A 16,652-nucleotide genomic window follows, 5' to 3' on the forward strand; every position below is an offset into this window, starting at 1 on the left:
CATAACAATAACCATATTAACATGGTTAAGATCAAATGCAGACACTTCAAAGAATGAAGTTAAAATGTATTGTCAGAGTGACATATCTTAACAAAGTGAACTGTACATAGGTTACATCTGTAATATACACTAGAATAATATTAATTAAATAGCAAGGGGAGGTATATTTAAAGAGTATAAACCACCCTCTGAATCCAGAGTAGAGTTTCTCAAAAGTATTAAAAAGCCACAGGAATAGTCATATTAGCTATTGATACATTTGAAAGATTTTATTAAAAATACTGCTACCCAGCAACAATTCAGGTAACAAAAAACACAACTTTTTCTTATTCCGTAAGGTAGTTTAAGCAAGGAAGGGCTTGAAAAAACGTTTTTCCACCTACGGAGCCTACAAGGGGCAGGAAGCAAGTAATCATCAAGAACAGTATGAAACACATCCACAGCTAAATAAATCAAGTGACAACACTTGTTACAAAGTCAGTTTTGCCAACCATTATTTTATGCAGATTATTAGACCAGGCTTAAAAAAAAGTCTCTGAGACAAAAGTAATTAAATTAAAATTCCTGATTCGGCCATGCTTACTTGTGTGGAACTTCCAAGGTGTTAGGAAAATGAAACAAAAGTATTTAAGGTATGTTCTAATAACTTTTATGGCACACTTCGGTCTTTCAGCAGGCATGTAATTCAATCAGATGCAGCAGTATTGAGCACTATCAGAGAGAGCACCGCTGTAAATGCTAGACCCTGGAGAATCATAGCAGGAGAAGGCTACTGCTCTATCCTGCTTAGAGACACATACAATCATCTGGTGGATTGCTGTGGGGGAAAAAATGGGCAAGATGGGCCTTAGTCAATTCAATTTTGCAGCAAACTAAATTAATATGGAATCTAGAGAGGAAGTGCCTAGTACACTCTTAATAACCACCCAAAATGCTATGGAGCATGAAACAAACACCCTTTAGCATAGGTGCATCTCAGAGAGGAAGAGGATTCCTCCTCTCTACCATCATCTCTTATAAAGATGGCTAAGAGAGGTTCCCAATAGAAATACAGGGCTGCACAGTACAAAAAGGAATGAGACTAGCCACTGGTTTTAGTCAAAGCAAATAGTAATTTTAAAAGTTAGATTGTGATTTCGACTAAATCTGAACAGTCTAGTTTTATCCTTACATCATCATGTAAACATAATAATTTCTGGTTCACTGTAAAGCAACCTACCTTCTCTGGTTATAGGCTACATTTGTTAACATTAAACACCTGCTGACTATAGAAGTTTAAACAAAAGCTACCAAAAGAAAGATAAAAAATGAAAAACCCAAATTGTGTATACAAAGCCCCAACTCACTGGAAGGGGAAGAGTAAGACATAACAAAAAAGACAAGAGTGTTGCAATAGTGTTTAATACATTTGTCCCAGCAGAGAAATAAGGGAAAATCAGTATTAGCTTATTGCTGTAATACAGTCCAAAAATATACATTTGCTACAAGAATACTACATATATTCTGATGGCAATAATTTGACTGAAACTGCATGCAAAGTCACAAAGTAACTTCTGCTGCCCACAATTCAAGATACATCAAAAAGTCAATTTTGTTTTGGTACCTGAAGATATATAAATGGCTTAAGCAGTAAAAAAAAAAAGGGGAGGGGGGCTTTTATTCAGATTAAACATTTCAGAAAAACTGCAAATGAGTTATCACTTCAACAGAAGGTGTTATTAGATGTTACTACCTGGATTATTGATTTACAGTGGAATCAATTGCAATCCAAAAACATTCAGGGTTTCTCTGTTGTTGTCTCTCACAGACATACTGTTGCAAACTTCTGCTATCTGGCTTTCTAGAAATTAAAGTATTCCCAGCCAGCACGAGTTTCTAGAAATTCCAACTGGAAGCTGCAAGGTTGGGAACGGTTGACTAACTGGCACAATCCATCTGGCACTCTTTATAGTTCCCGCTCATTTAATTAGGAAGAAACTGCTCAGAATTCCCAGGGAATTCTGGCCTTAGCTAACAGGATATTCAATAAAAGCAAGGCATAAGCAGCTGCTTAAAATAAAAGATAGCAAAACAATTATCTCTATTTCTCCCATTCAAAGTGAGTCACCCTGGAGTAATCTGTTGCCTTTTAGAACTCCAGCAGAAATTAGTGCTGCTGAGCTTGCCAATCGGAAGGTCAGCGGTTCGAATCCACGTGACGGGGTGAGCGCCCGTTGCTAGTCCCAGCTCCTGCCAACCTAGCAGTTCGAAAACATGCAAATGTGAGTAGATTAATAGGTACCGCTTTGGCGGGCAGGTAACGGCGTTCCCTGTAGTCATGCTGGCCACATGACCACGGAAGTGTCTACGGACAAACGCTGGCTCTTCGGCTTTGAAACGGAGATGAGCACCGCCCCCTAGAGTCGGACACAACTGGACTTAATGTCAAGGGAAACCTTTACCTTTACCTATACAATGGAGCATTGTAAGGTGAATTTTCAAATTTTAACTTTCAAAACATCTTTTCTCATAACATGTACACAATTTTATTCTGTATCCTTGAAGAATTTTTATCATCTACTTCCCTCTCAAGATATTTGAGTCCAAGGCCAAATATGAAGGATACATTTTTTTTACCCAGGGTTACCACGGAATGCACTACCGTGATCTATTGATATCCTGATATCCAGCAATTTAGATGGCTTTAAAAAGGATCAGACGAAATGATTACATAGAAGACTTTTAATAGCTACTAACCATGTTACTTATATAGAATCAGAGAGAGCACCGCTGTAAATACTAGACCCTGGAGAATCATAGCAGGAGGCTACTGCTCTATCCTGCTTAGAGACACAAACTATCATCTAGTGGATTGCTGTGGGAAATAAAATGGGCAAGATGGGCCTTAATTTTGCAGTGCTCTGTTCTTACATTCTTAAGATAATACCACCATGTGTGACAAATTGCATCTTCTCTGGTCAGGAGTCACAAGTTTAAAACTGTTAACTATAAAATTAAAATTATTACAATATTTTTCTAGAATTTAGAACTAGTCTTCAAAGGCATTAGCACAGAATACACAAGGAAATGGTATTTCAAGTATCAGTGTATAGCAGGATTATTGAAATGCAAAAACTATCAACCAAGATTACCAATATTTAAATGGTAAGAGTACCAATCTCCTTGCCATGTGGCCACTTAATTTTTACATTACAAACAAGCCAGCTTTCATCTATTTTCGTGTATTAGAGTCCTTTTAATCTATGATTTCTCAAAAATCGAGGAATTTGTATTAAATTCAGGGACAGTCATTTATATATTCATTTAACTTAAGAGGTGCCTTGAAAGAATTGCCACATCATATGAGTTGGCAATAATTAGTCTGCAAAAGGCTCTTGGGATTGTAATGGTTATGCCAAATAAAAATGACAACTCAGTGAGCAACTACTGTGAAAAAGACAAATTCCATGCTGGGCATATTACAAAATGAACAGAAAATTAAATTGCCAATATCTTAATATTGCCACACTTTGTCTAACAGTTGTGGTCACTGCACTTAAACCTCTCCCATATTAGAATATAAGGTCATGAACTGAAGTTGAATGAGAACTCAGGAAAGATCGAAGTATTACACAGAAGGCACAATTAAAATTACAAAATTCACAATTATAAATAGCTGCCAATTTAGTTGACTTTTAAACAAATTCATGGATGGTAAGGCCACCAATGGCACTAATTGTGGTGACTAGGTATTACCTTCAGTAAAAGCAAAACAAAACAAAACAGCATGCCTCTTAATGTTAGTTGTTTAAGAATACAAGCAACAGAGGCCTTTGATCTGACCCAGGGTGGGTCTTCCCGATCTATCTTCTTTGCCATCATTTTATACAACTTTATTTTTCCTTCGTTTCTGTTTTCTTTAAAGAAACTATTGGGTTATTTCTATAAGGCATCCTCTTCCAAATACAATCTTAGGAGTACCAAACTTAATCAAACATCATATCAAGGTATGTAAGATGTACAAATTTTCAATCAAAATGGGGTAAAAGATATCTGTGTTGTGCCAACATATACTCTGGATTTGCATATTTTCTTGATTATCCTAGTGAATGGGAGGCTAAAGCATTAAAAGTGAAGGACAAAACTCTCTATAGAGTGTAGAAGGCTCTCCTCTCAGCCACACTGGCTAAGACTCTGCTACTATAGTACTATTTCTCTTTAAATAAAAACAAAGCTAACATTCTGAGGCCATATTTATTCAGTGTTGTACTTTTTTGAGCTTGGATAGAATCCACACAGAATTTCATTCCATGCTGTAAGAAATTTACTTTTAATTACTAGCATTGAAGGAGCAAAGTAAAAATAGTAATTTTAAAAAAATAACCAAGAGCTACTTCTGGCACAGATTGCCTTCCTTTAGTTTCCCAAGGAAGCAAATTAAAACTCACAACAGTACATGTATTTTTGGAGGGGTGAAAACCTTCAACAATTTACCACTGAAAACTGAAATTTCAAGAAAAGATTATATATTTAAAGCCAGTTTCAAAAAATTACTGGTTGCATAGATGAGCATCATACAAATGGATTTAGAGCAATTTCATCTTCATTTTAACTTAAGTTAAACTTTATGTTAACTTGTAATGGTTGTTGGCTCAAACATATTGTCTCTTTAGTGCCAAGAACCAAAATATTCCTGAATGGAAACAAATAACTCTTAATAGCTAAAATGCCTATATCTTTAGGACATACAATTCATCTGTACTTTGTTAAGCCTTTCCACTGGCTTAGTCAGAACAATTTTAAATATGATCCAGATGTTAGATTATCAGCTCTTCTGTTAAATTATACAAGAGAGCGCATGAATGATTAAAATTCATGAACTGTATACTGAAGGTATACATACTAATGTTAAAAACTTGCTTCATGTATTCAATATATACCTTTAGCAGGAATTATCTATTAGCCTATTGCAAAGGGAAGGGTGGAGGGAGAAGAAAGATATCAAAACAGGGGGCGGGGCTGATAGCAGAAGAGACAATTTGCAGTGTCACCCACCAATCAGTATACAGCCTCCATGAGATTACTCCTGAAAGAATGTAGCTGTTGCCAGAAATAAAGGTTTGTTTTACATCATACAGCTTCCAGTCACATGACAATATTCTCATAAATCATTATCATGATTTATCATGAACTTCTCCAGCAATCAAAAACAAAGTGTTTTACAACAATTACTGAAGTAAAATTCAAATCTCCTGAAAACAGAAGTAATATTTAAAGGGACAAAATAAAACCAAAATTAACAACTGTAGATTTTTAGGAAGCCTCCAGGCTATTTTCTATAAAAAGCAAAATAAAATGTAAAACACAATGCATATCCTTGCAATGTAATATACAGCATTTTAGTGTTTTGTATTCAAATAAACGTGGACTGTGAACTCAAACAGTGCACACTCTGGAACAATTAAGCACCAATCCTACACATTCATCTGGACCTCCCTGGATTTCCTTCTGAGTACAGGACTACATTGCAGAGGCAACATTTTAATGTGATGAAAGTAACTTTGCTATTGCTTAAAAGAGAGCCTGCTCTAATGCATTTTGATATCACTATCTGTAACAGGTGCTTGTCAACATGTACATACTGAGGTGATATTATTCAAGCTAAAGGCAATCTTAGGTGTAATAAAGCTAGTCTGTTTGTGGATTTACATCATCCACACAATCATACAGTAATATTAAAAACTGGTGGTAAGTTGGAGCTATATATATTCAGCAAATGAGATAGTGTTATTCATTCCGTAATGTCATTCAAGAATGTGTCCTTTGAAAACACATTAAAATACTTCCAGTGGAATCAAAAGATGTTCAGATATGTATACCTCAGATAAATGAATTTCTGTGTTTTCAGTTTTCCTCCAAACTGGACAGTCTTAATATGAAATGAAGAGAAAATGATCATAAAACAATAGAATTGGTCATTTGTAGAAGAAGAAAGCTAACTCATGGTGTATTCTTACGGAATCCACACAGGAAGCTTCTGGAAAATTAGAAAATGGTCACTAAAATTATGGTTGCTGAAGAATACTTTGGCACTATGAAACAGAGGAAATAGGATTAAGTGGAGAGCCCATTTGGGTAAGTACTTTATCCAGCCACTGAAGAGGCCCGTGAAGATGGATTTCTATCCAACACGGGGTGCTTGTAACATCTTGTCGGTGGTATTCTGCTCCCCATCCCTACAAAAAATGATACGTATTTAACTAGATTAGAATTATACACTGAAACAGCTGATTAATACAACAATTTCTATTTTTAAAAAAGGATTATTACCTTCTTAAAGAAGTCCAGATACAAGAACTAAGAGAATATACAGTTTGAAGAATGTCAGCTTCATGTTTATCTCCATTTCACTCAACAAAAACATGTCCTTAAACCATCAGTCCCTAATCTGATGTCATCCAGTTTTGTTGGACTACAACTCCTATTCTCTTCACCTATGATGGGTACAAGGTAGGGAATGGTTCCTCAAACCTATACCACTGTTCTTTCCTCATCAACCTGTGAGTTAGGATTCTCTACATACATAAGATACTAGACCAGAACTGGGGAACCAGATGTTGCAGAATTACAACTTGGCAGAAACCCCAGTCAAAGTTATCAATGATAAATGGTTCTGGAATCGTGATTAATCAACCCCTGAAAAGGTACAGATTCCCACCCTGTTTTTCTTGTGGGGGTTTATTGGGCTGATAGGAAGAAGTCTGTAATCCTCATCCTTATTTCATCCTGCAAACGAATAAAGAGGAAAGGCATCTTTCCAACTGGTACATACTTGTAAGTCATTCATATCAACAAATAATAAATCTGAGATGCTGAATTAGCTCTGAGGATTTGCTAATTAAACATAGCAAACAATCCAAAACCTGCTTATATGTTAAAATTAGAGTCATGCTTAATACAATCCAAACACATACAATACAGTATGTGACAAATATGCCACATCTTACCTTTACAAAACTCATTCGAATTGTGCACATTTTGGTGAGCTCATACACAGCCTCAAACCCATGATTGACTGACTGAGCTAGAAGCTGAGCGAATTCCTGATTGTTAAAAATTTTAAGACTACAGCCGCTGGGAATCTTGCATACAGTTGTAGGGTGGAATCCATGATGGTAATTACAATTCCTACTTTGTACAAATATGCTGCTGTCACTCAGGCATTCTGCATAGACTTCCCCACCAACATAGTACAGATGAACGCCTGGGGGAAGGAGAAAAACCCCAAATATTTAACACAGTTAACTTGCAAAAATGATTATAGCCTCTTCCTTTCAGCTGTTAGGAAGTCTAGCCAAATTTCTATTTGAAAGGATTCCAACTGTTTCCAGTTGTTTAAGTATGTCAAGTGTATAATTTCAAACACCAAGTATCTTAACCACTAGATGTCCTCCTCTTTCTTTACTAAGGACATGATAGAATTCCTCAATAAATAATGATAAACCGATTTCTTTTCTTGTCTCATCAATTGGGCTTGGTGTGCAGGCAGACTGGTATGGGACATGGGCTTTAGGATTTTAAAAGTCATCACCAACACTTTGAATTGTACCTGGAAAAAGCTTGCATGCCCTGTAGAACAGTATGTCTTGTTATGACAGAGTCAGGATATCTGTACAAATAGTTCAAATGTGTACACCAAGCACAAGAGATTAGAAAATAATTAACTATTTGTTTAGCACTAAATCTACAGTGGTAATACTCTTTAATAGAAATCTTTATGATGCAATGTTTCATTTATAAAGTTGCTAAAATGTCAAGTTGGCTTTTGTTTTCAAGCTGAATCATTCAGATTTATAGTATTTTTCCATGCGGTGTAATAATATTCAAAACTGTGTAATTTTATTTATCCAAATTGCAAACACAGGCTACTTACAATCATATAAAGTACACTTCAGGATTACCTTTTCCAATGTGTCTCCGGGTGTTCTCAATTGTTGAGTTGCGATTAACGTTGGAGAGCAAACCTAAGCAGAATCTGTTTTTGTTGTTAGAAGGATCTGTAAATCCATCTACTAAGATACTAGTAGAAGATGCATGAAAAGCCTCCCCAACACGATTGTTTAATTCATAATACACAATTGAACACCAGTGCTTGGGTTCTTCATAGGCCACAGGATGGACATCTATGAACAAACATGAAATACCTGTAATAATTCCAGCACCTACAGCCTCTTCCCTACAGTATTTAGCATTCATACATTTTTCCTTATTGCTGAAAAAAACTTCAGGTACATTCTTGCAGAAATCTTCCCAACAGATAGTGCCATCAACAGCAGACTACAGACTGTAACGACCGCAGTGTTACTCCAGGCCACTGAATTTATCAGTGAGCCACATATGCATTAATTGAAAGAACAGCAGCAAAACTTCTTGAAAATATTTTAACTGCAACTGAACTACGCATTCCTTCAGCTAAAATTCAAATTGTATCAGAAACATTTTTTTCTAAAGATTTTCACTTACTAATAAAAACAATAAATACAGAATTAAAGTTGTTACTTTTGCATGGTTGGCATGTTCAATATATGCTGAAACATTCAACAGAGGTAGCTATTCTTTTGAAGCACAGGTCTATAGTTAAATGACATCCATTAAAAAAAGTTCCATTTCTCTCAAAAATAATTTTAAGCCATTACTATTAGAGCAAATGGAAGATATTTATTTTATCTTGTTATCCTTTTCCAAATTCCAACTAGCTATTCTCCTTGGCATAACCTTGAACCTTCTCTTGTCAACGATGTGCAACACACAAATATATATCCTGAAGTACAGGTTTCAACTTCTTATATATGGCAATTGTATTGTATAACCTTCAAAATTTTCCTCTTCCATTTAAATGCACATCTCAGTGCAACTTGTATTTTAAAACAAAGTACCCTCAGGTCTGTATTTCCCTCACCCTTTTTAAATCCATGATTCAGGTGAAAGGGTAAAATGCCGATCAGTTGACATTATGCTCCTCTAACTAGGCAACAAACTCCCTATATCTCTAATGACCAAATTCTTAAATGTAACAATCTCATCTCAAGTAGACAAGTCTGTAGACAGTATTAGATGCTGCACTTCAAAAACTATTACTTCCAGCAGAAAGAATAAAAGGTATAATGATAATTTATCTTTTTCTATCAAAACTGTAATTGGCAAATTATCAAAAAGTGTCAAAATATTAACAAGTTTATCAAGTACATTTTTTTACCTCACCTCTGCTTGAAATATTGGGCATTATCTGAGGAATTATAATATTGCTTGTATCCATAGACTGTGAAGTATCCTGACCCATTTGGTCTTCAGGAGGCATATATGCAGGGGGTGGTGTATCTGCTATAAATAAAAAAAAAATGAAATTTGAGCAACATTAATACATTTATCTAGAACTATCAGAGCTTTTTTTTTTTCAACTATAACCACTACTTGTCATTTCTGTCATCTTCTGCCTCTTCCCATTTTTGTTTGGAATCTAACAATTTTCTATCATGAAAATGTTCTCTTCATTCTCAGTTGATGTTTCCACAGGCCTCGTTCCCTTCCTCTGCTATAGTCATTTATGTCACAATCTATCTGCAACAACTAACTGAAACGGTTTCATTTTCTAGTGATCAGGAAGAAACACCATCAGATTCTCAGACTGAGATTAACTTGGAAGCTGTTTCCTTGATATTAATGGGCTCCGACTAAAAGTGAATTTAGGACAACCTGTAAGAAGTTGTTTCTAATTTTGCCACTTATTTTACTACAGTTACTGCTATTTCCTGCTTTCAATTTATTCTCAAAACCTCTACAACCTTCTCTCCTTCTCCTTCATCTCTCTTTGCTTCTACATCCCAACCAGTGGCTATGTAATTAACATGAATAAAAATATAGCATAACCTAAATGTTATTCTAATTTCCTCTGGTTTATAATACAGGTTCTACTTTTCAATGTTTGTCATATAAATAGTCTTTACCTGGTAGCTGAAATGGGCTAGATGGTCCAGAACTAGCTGGAGAATTTGGGTAAGTACTGCTGCCTGGAGATGGTGGATATGGACTATTTGGAGACATGGGAAATGGAGTGCTGTTGGGCTGCTGGAATGAATCCGGAAAGGTAGCATTGTGTGGCATATGTGGTTCATTGTGAGTTAAGTTTCTGAACTGAACTAAAAGGCTATGCTGTGGGTTAAATTCACTGTGCCTTGGCACCAAGACTGGAGGTAAAACTGAAAAACAAGAGAACATATTAAAATAGCTTTGAAGATTCATACAAGTCATCATTAGCTTCTGAGGAGTAAAAGATGCAGCGAAAGAAGCACATGCCAGAAATCTATTGGCTTCCCACCTGGAAAAGAATGTTATACATACCACAAGAATGCACAACCTGTTGCCCCAAGGCCATATGTTGTCCCACAAAGTCTTGAGACCCCCAAATTTCCTCCTGAAATTGATGCTCAATTCTAATTTTTAATGTAACAGGAACTGAATATGATTAAAAACATGAGAAGTATATCTCCTGATATTTAAGTTGAATCAAGTTGTGGCTTTGCCCTAGACATCCCCCACCAATTTGGGGGGGAAATTCTACCCAAGTTCCCCAATGAAGCTCTTGGCTTCAAAAAATGTGCAAACCTTACGAAGAATATGAATTACCAATCCATTTGCAACTAAACTAAAACAAACTGCACAGAACTCTAAATAACGCAACACAAAAGCTTTTCTGCATTAACCAAGGATATTGTACAAGATGACTGAACAATCGTTACGTTAAATAATGGAGCATGTGGAATGGAAATATTTTAGGAAACATTTTCCTGACTTTGTACAATTACTTTACATATGATTATTTAAAAAGGCTAAAATATTACCATGGAAATTAATCTTATTTAACAATACAATTACCAAACCAATAAATCTTGTTTCTTTCTTATCAGTAACAGTGTCCTGATTACCAGGAAACACACTGAGACGATGACTTGGTCTCTAATATTTATTAGTAGTACTTAACAAGAATCCTAACAAACTGAGAAGGCGTGGGAAAACCCAGCCATATAAACCCCAAAGGTTAAGGCGGTCCCGATCTGTCTCTCTTTGAATGGCTGAACAGTTCCTCAGTGCTACGCATGCGCTTGACAATCTGGGTGGGAGCCCCCTGCTCGCCATCCTTACTCATGACAAACAGTATCCAAAACCCTGTTTCAATAACATAAAATTCAGGGGGGAAACAAACAAAGACAGGGTACACATATCTCATTAGGCCATTATGGGGTTATGTTTTGGTTAACACCCAGCTTTAAAGCAATGGATGGGCCCTATCAGCATGGTTTGTAAGCAATGGTTTATAGGATGGCTGCATGATCTATGGACCAGGCTATTATGAGCTTCTCAACAAGCTATGGTTAAAACAAACCATGAGTTGATGCAATGTGTATTTCTAGTCCACAAAGTATCAATGTTCCCCAGATGCAATTCACATGTTCCAATCTGTCCCTCCCACCTTCAGTATGCTACTCCTCAAGAAGCCAACTACTTTTTGGTGGGTAAAGACTTTCAAACACACCTGGGCTCTCCACCCTTTTGTAATGATATGGATTAATACAAACTTCTTTCTGTTTAGATCCGAAAGGAAATTCACAAATGTCCAATGGCTTCAGCTCATGATGACTCTGCAAGTCAGGCCAACGCCACACACGGCAGTAAATAACGTGGGGAAGGCCTTTGCGGTGTGAAACTTGAAGACGCCCATCTAACGAACGAGGAATAGTAACACATTTGCTGGGATGTCCAGGACTACTTAATGCTTTTTCCAGTTCCTCCATAGCTCCTTTTTTCTTCTTTAGTTTTTTTACCAAAGCATCAACTGCTTTTTCTGCCCACTTTTCTTCTTCATCACCTTGTTTCCAGCCCAACAAGCGCTTTACAGCTGGGCTAGTAAAAGAGAACAGACTGGCCATTGAGGTCATTTGACAAGTTTTAAAGCAATTTTTAGAACAAAACTGCTGATTCTCCGACACAAAAACAACTCTGCAACTGTGGCAGCAGTTGATTTCTTTTTAATCCAAGGAAGTGATTTTTCTTAGACCTACAAGAAAAATTACAGAACATGAATTGATGCCAGCTTACCAGAGAAATGAAGGCAAAGACAGAGAATAATTGAGTAGTTTCAAACCTCATTATATTTAAATCACACACAATGCATATTCATTAACTGCCTTTTAATCTGAACCCATTTTCATGCCATGGGGATAACCTAAAAGAGAAAACAGTTGGCGGAAATAACAAAGGAAGTCCTTTGAGCCAAAACTCCTTCTATCATTCATAGATTAAGGCTAATCATTTGATCCAATGGGGAAAAAAGCTTGGATTCTTTGTAAAGACGAATAAAAAGATGAAGCTTATTTTAAATTTCAACCAATTTATAACATGTACAGTTGCTGAAATGCTTGGTGGGTCTTAAGAGAAGATGCATATCTATCAAAAGATCAGTGGAAACACTCTAGTGATTTCTGTAACAAATGTGGTTAATGTATGCAAGAAACATTTAATAAGATTATTTAAGAAACTGATAGCAATTAGGCACTATATAGTCAAGAGATTCTGTAATTAAGTTCCTGTGCTGAGGGGCCACTGTAGGTTTCTGAGTCCCCAGTCCTACTGTTCCTTCTTCTGGCTGATGACCCATCCTGAACACTCATGTTGTGATCATGGTCATAAGAAGAGACAATTGTGTGGCTTGCATTTAAAGGAATAGAGCAGTGAATGAACAGTGCTAGCAGCAGTAAGAAAGTGAGCATATTCTGACAGAGGGACCCAAGGCCCCTTGCCATGGAACACTACTCAGACACCAAGAGACAATCTGGATTGTTGCAAGATAGAAATGAAATAAATAAAATAAATATAGATAAGTAGAATAAATGACAAGAACCAGTTCATGGCTTCAGAACGTTATTATTGCTCTTTTCTGTTACTAACAAGGTCCATCTGCAACTCTCTTTAAAAAATAAAAAGGAGTAAGGATGACAAACGGAACTAATGTGCTGTGGCAACATGTTGATAAGACCTCATAAAATCCCTGAAGAATACTCAACAAGTACAGACACAGACAATAGGCAGCTGGCAAAAAGCAGCACTAAACAAAGAGAAAGGATGTCAATAACAAGTCAGTTCCGTTCCTGCTACAGAAACTGCCAAATATTGTCTTTGGGTTTTCTGATAAAATCCAGCTAGTCAAAACACCTAGCCCATTCTACCACATTTTCAGCCCATCAGACCTGTGGTACTAAGGGTCAGAAAGCTGCTGCTTGCCTTGCTGATTCTCAAAAGATGCTGCTTTTAAAAAGTACAGAAAGAAATAGAAAGAAATACAGCAAAGTCTCTCTTTTCTTTATTCTCTCTTTAATCTTTTTTCTATCTTTTTGTATTTTATCTATGCTGAAAATTTAATAAAGTTTCTTTTTAAAAAAGATGCTGCTTCTAGATAGCATCTGCTCAAACATAAATTTTGTTTAGTGATTTGAGCCAACTGGCATCTCTTAAGTATAATCGTCAAAATTTATAAGGATGGGAAAATAATACAAACTCCTTGGAGGAATGTTGGATTCAAACTTAATAAATACAAATTAAAAAACAGAAATAGATAACCCACTGGTTGTGTAGGAGAACGTGCCTGGCAACCACAGCTACCTGTTTTTTCATCTGAGGGAAGACAGTGCTGGGCAGTGTGAGCAGAGACAGGCAACAGTTTTTTACCATCTGCATTTGGCATCTCTCTTGGTGGGGTGATGGAAGGCTGCACGACAAAACAAGAAAAAGCACGTAAAGTACAATCCAATGACAGCAATTGCATGTGCTCCTTCACTTCTCTTGCTAGAAAACTATCAGGATGCCACAGGTGCTGACTTGGTACTCTCTGTATTATAACAAGGTTAAGCTGACAAAGCACATTTCCTCATTCAGAATTCTAGTTCTGTATGTACTCCCCAAGAGGCAGTAAGAGACTTAGGGCTGTTTTCCCTCAAAAGGCAAATTAATCTGTCTAAAATGGACAGATTAAAGAGTACAAATATTTACATGCCTGAACAGACCTGCACACCAACTAAAGTTCCCTGCATGTGGCAAATCAGCGATAGTGGGAGGCTGAGCTCGTTTGTGTTTTGGAACAGAACCCCATGCACTCCTGGGGTTTAAGGAGAGACCCCGTATGCTGCTGACTGAGGGATGGCCACAAAAGGCAGGTTGCATGGCCTTGCAATACTAATTTATTTATTTTATTTATATTTCAAATTTCCATCACCGCCCATCTCCCCCGAAAAGGGAACTCTGCTTTAATTAGTCCCCGAAAAGGGGACTAATGCTTTAAAAACACATTCTGCAATATCGATCCGTGTCAGGTTGCCCGCAAGCGTGGGCCAGGCCCAAGCCGGGAAACCTCGGGCTCTAACTCTGGCTGCCAGTCCGGCCCGTGGCGGAGTTTCGGGGCGGGGGGAGCTGCTGCTAGGAAGGCCCCCTCCCCCACCCTGGCTTGCAAAGCGAAGAAGCGCCTCGCGCGATGCGGACGCTCGCTCTACCCCCGGCGGCGCTGGCTTGCAAAAGGCGGGCGGGTCGCGCGGAGAACGTCTCACGCCGCCACCCCCTCGCCCAGCAAAGCACGGAGGGCGTCCTCCTCCTCTGCCCCCCGCTTTTCCACAGGTATACCTACCGCCTGACGCGCGGCTGGCGGCCGAAAGTGGAAACGGCAGCCCCGGCCACTGGACCTACGGAGCCGCGGAGGAGGGAGAAAAGGGCGGAGTCAGGCATGTCAGTCGAACTGAGAGCACACGTGACAGGCCATAAGGCGAAACGCAGATGGTTGAGCCTGTGCGTCACTCAGGCGCCCCGAGCCTGTGATTTGCGAAAGAAAGGAAGGGAGGAGGGAGGGAACGCGCGCTCCGGGGGTGGGAGGGGGGAGAGGAGAAACGCAGACCTGGGTTCTTCTTTGCTCTCCCGCGTAGTTGCGTCCGCTGCGTAACTTGCGCTTTGCTCCTAGCCTTTGGCGTTGCTGGACGCCTACCCCTCTCCTTCCCGGTGATTTCATTCCGGCGGAGTGGCTCAGGAGCGAAGGAACGCTTCGGGTTCTTCGCGGTTGTGACGTGGTTTTCACATACTTCCGCTCCCTATTGCTACTTTTTCCTGGGCCTCCGCGACTCCCTTCTCTAAATGTAAACCCATATTTCATGCAAACGGTGCTTCTGTGTAGAGGCGTCGGAATATTCACGTTGGCGGACAAGCAAAGTTGCATTTTAATTTTTTAGTTCCATAATTTTGGAACTACATTTTGAAAGAGTTCTGTCGAGGCCTGTGAAACTCTGCTTGCGACCATATGCTGGGATGCGTAGGGGAATGAATGTTTAGATCCCATCCGACAACACTTGGCGGGATGGAGACCGCCTCCGCCCCTTTCCTCCAAAAAGGGAGTCGGAGGCGTTTGTCACCCATCGTTCTTGTGCATCACGATGAGCAATAATCCCCCAGCTCGCTACAGTTTTTAATCACGGACTCGTACAAATTTAATCAGCAAATAAACCATTGGAAACGTCACGATTCAGAATAGCTGTTTATGCTTTTCTGTTGTATTTTGGGGGGAAATACATCATGCGGGCAATAGAATTTACTGAAATACAGTATGACTTGAGGAATAAACGAAAGTTTTGCACTAAACCATCTACAGTTTAGCTCCTGTTCTTTCCTGCATTATCTGTTCCTAAACAGAATTTCATATAACCATTCAGCAGCAACCCCAGTGGAAATACTATCTCTCCATGCATAGGCGTACTTAAATGACATGAGGAACCCCTCAAAGCAGCTGCCCTAAATTTTTCAAAAGAAATGACATTTCAAACATTGAGCGACAAGTTTAAAGGTGTGCTGTGCAAGGTGCCCTCCAATAGTGCATCCCAGTCCTGTTCCTGAACAGAAATCTGGGATTTCAATTTAAGTGAATTTCTTGTGTCAGATTTATATTACACTGCATCTAACCCAAAGGTGGGTAGATCTCTGGATGATTTTTGGAAAATCCATGATTTCTGATACCCAGTAGCTAGTAGCAGCAACAACAACCAATCTTTAAACCCCGTACAAATTAGTCTACTGAAATAAAAAGAAATATGAGATAGATCTTCATGGGAAGGTATTTGTGTCAAATATATTGTCCTGCAATTCCCACAAATAAATATAAACATATATGTTTAGATATAAATATATATGTTTATGGGATATATAATATATATCCCATAAATAAATATAAATATATATGTTCCAATTATATTGAACACATATAGTGTTCTGTTCCAATATAATGCCTATGTTTATCAGATTCTGCTGAGAGTTTTGACAGGGTAAGCTTTCTCAAATAAATGCATACAATTAAATAACAGACCTCTGAAATTACCACTTCTGTGGAATGCACTTCACCATTCTTGCTGTTCATAGAGAAGGAAATTGGCATTTTTGCAATGAACATCATCAAAAAACACATTCTGAAATAACAAGAATAATGCCAGTAGTAGGACAGACTTTGGCAACTAATGTGTTAGATGCATCATTATAATGAGAGTTAAAAAAAGGAAATCAGTAAAATGTTTTTATTTAAGCTGGCTCAATTTTAG

At 38.0% G+C, this 16,652-nt stretch overlaps 1 protein-coding gene across 2 annotated transcripts; it reads right to left on the minus strand.

Moving 5' to 3' along the window:
* Positions 1-1,385: 1,385 nt before the first annotated feature.
* Positions 1,386-14,778, minus strand: SMAD5 (SMAD family member 5). Of its 2 annotated transcripts, XM_063292282.1 has the most exons (8): positions 14,708-14,775; positions 13,693-13,798; positions 11,570-12,091; positions 9,984-10,235; positions 9,241-9,360; positions 7,941-8,162; positions 6,987-7,243; positions 1,386-6,215 (listed from the first exon to the last, which is right to left on the minus strand). In XM_063292282.1, exons 3-8 carry the CDS (start codon positions 11,970-11,972, stop codon positions 6,072-6,074), a joined length of 1,398 nt encoding a protein of 465 aa, XP_063148352.1. In that variant the 5' UTR covers positions 11,973-12,091; positions 13,693-13,798; positions 14,708-14,775; the 3' UTR covers positions 1,386-6,071. The 2 variants fall into 2 exon arrangements, with proteins under 2 accessions (XP_063148352.1, XP_063148351.1); XM_063292281.1 differs by lacking the exon at positions 13,693-13,798 and having other exon boundaries at positions 14,708-14,778.
* Between the last annotated feature and the right edge of the window lie 1,874 nt (positions 14,779-16,652).

Source organism: Candoia aspera, chromosome 2, assembly GCF_035149785.1.
Source record: "Candoia aspera isolate rCanAsp1 chromosome 2, rCanAsp1.hap2, whole genome shotgun sequence".
Lineage (NCBI taxonomy): Eukaryota > Metazoa > Chordata > Lepidosauria > Squamata > Boidae > Candoia > Candoia aspera.

What these genes read in the sequence shown, in the direction of transcription:
- SMAD5 (XM_063292281.1), bottom strand. Translation starts at nt 11,972, where the DNA reads ATGACCTCAATGGCCAGTCTGTTCTCTTTTACTAGCCCAGCTGTAAAG. An exon ending in CCGGAGACACATTGGAAAAG is followed by an intron (nt 7,244 to 7,940) that starts GTAATCCTGAAG and finishes TCCTTCCCCCAG; the next exon opens with GCGTTCATCTGTACTATGTT. An exon ending in TTCGAATGAGTTTTGTAAAG is followed by an intron (nt 6,216 to 6,986) that starts GTAAGATGTGGC and finishes CATTTTTTGTAG; the next exon opens with GGATGGGGAGCAGAATACCA.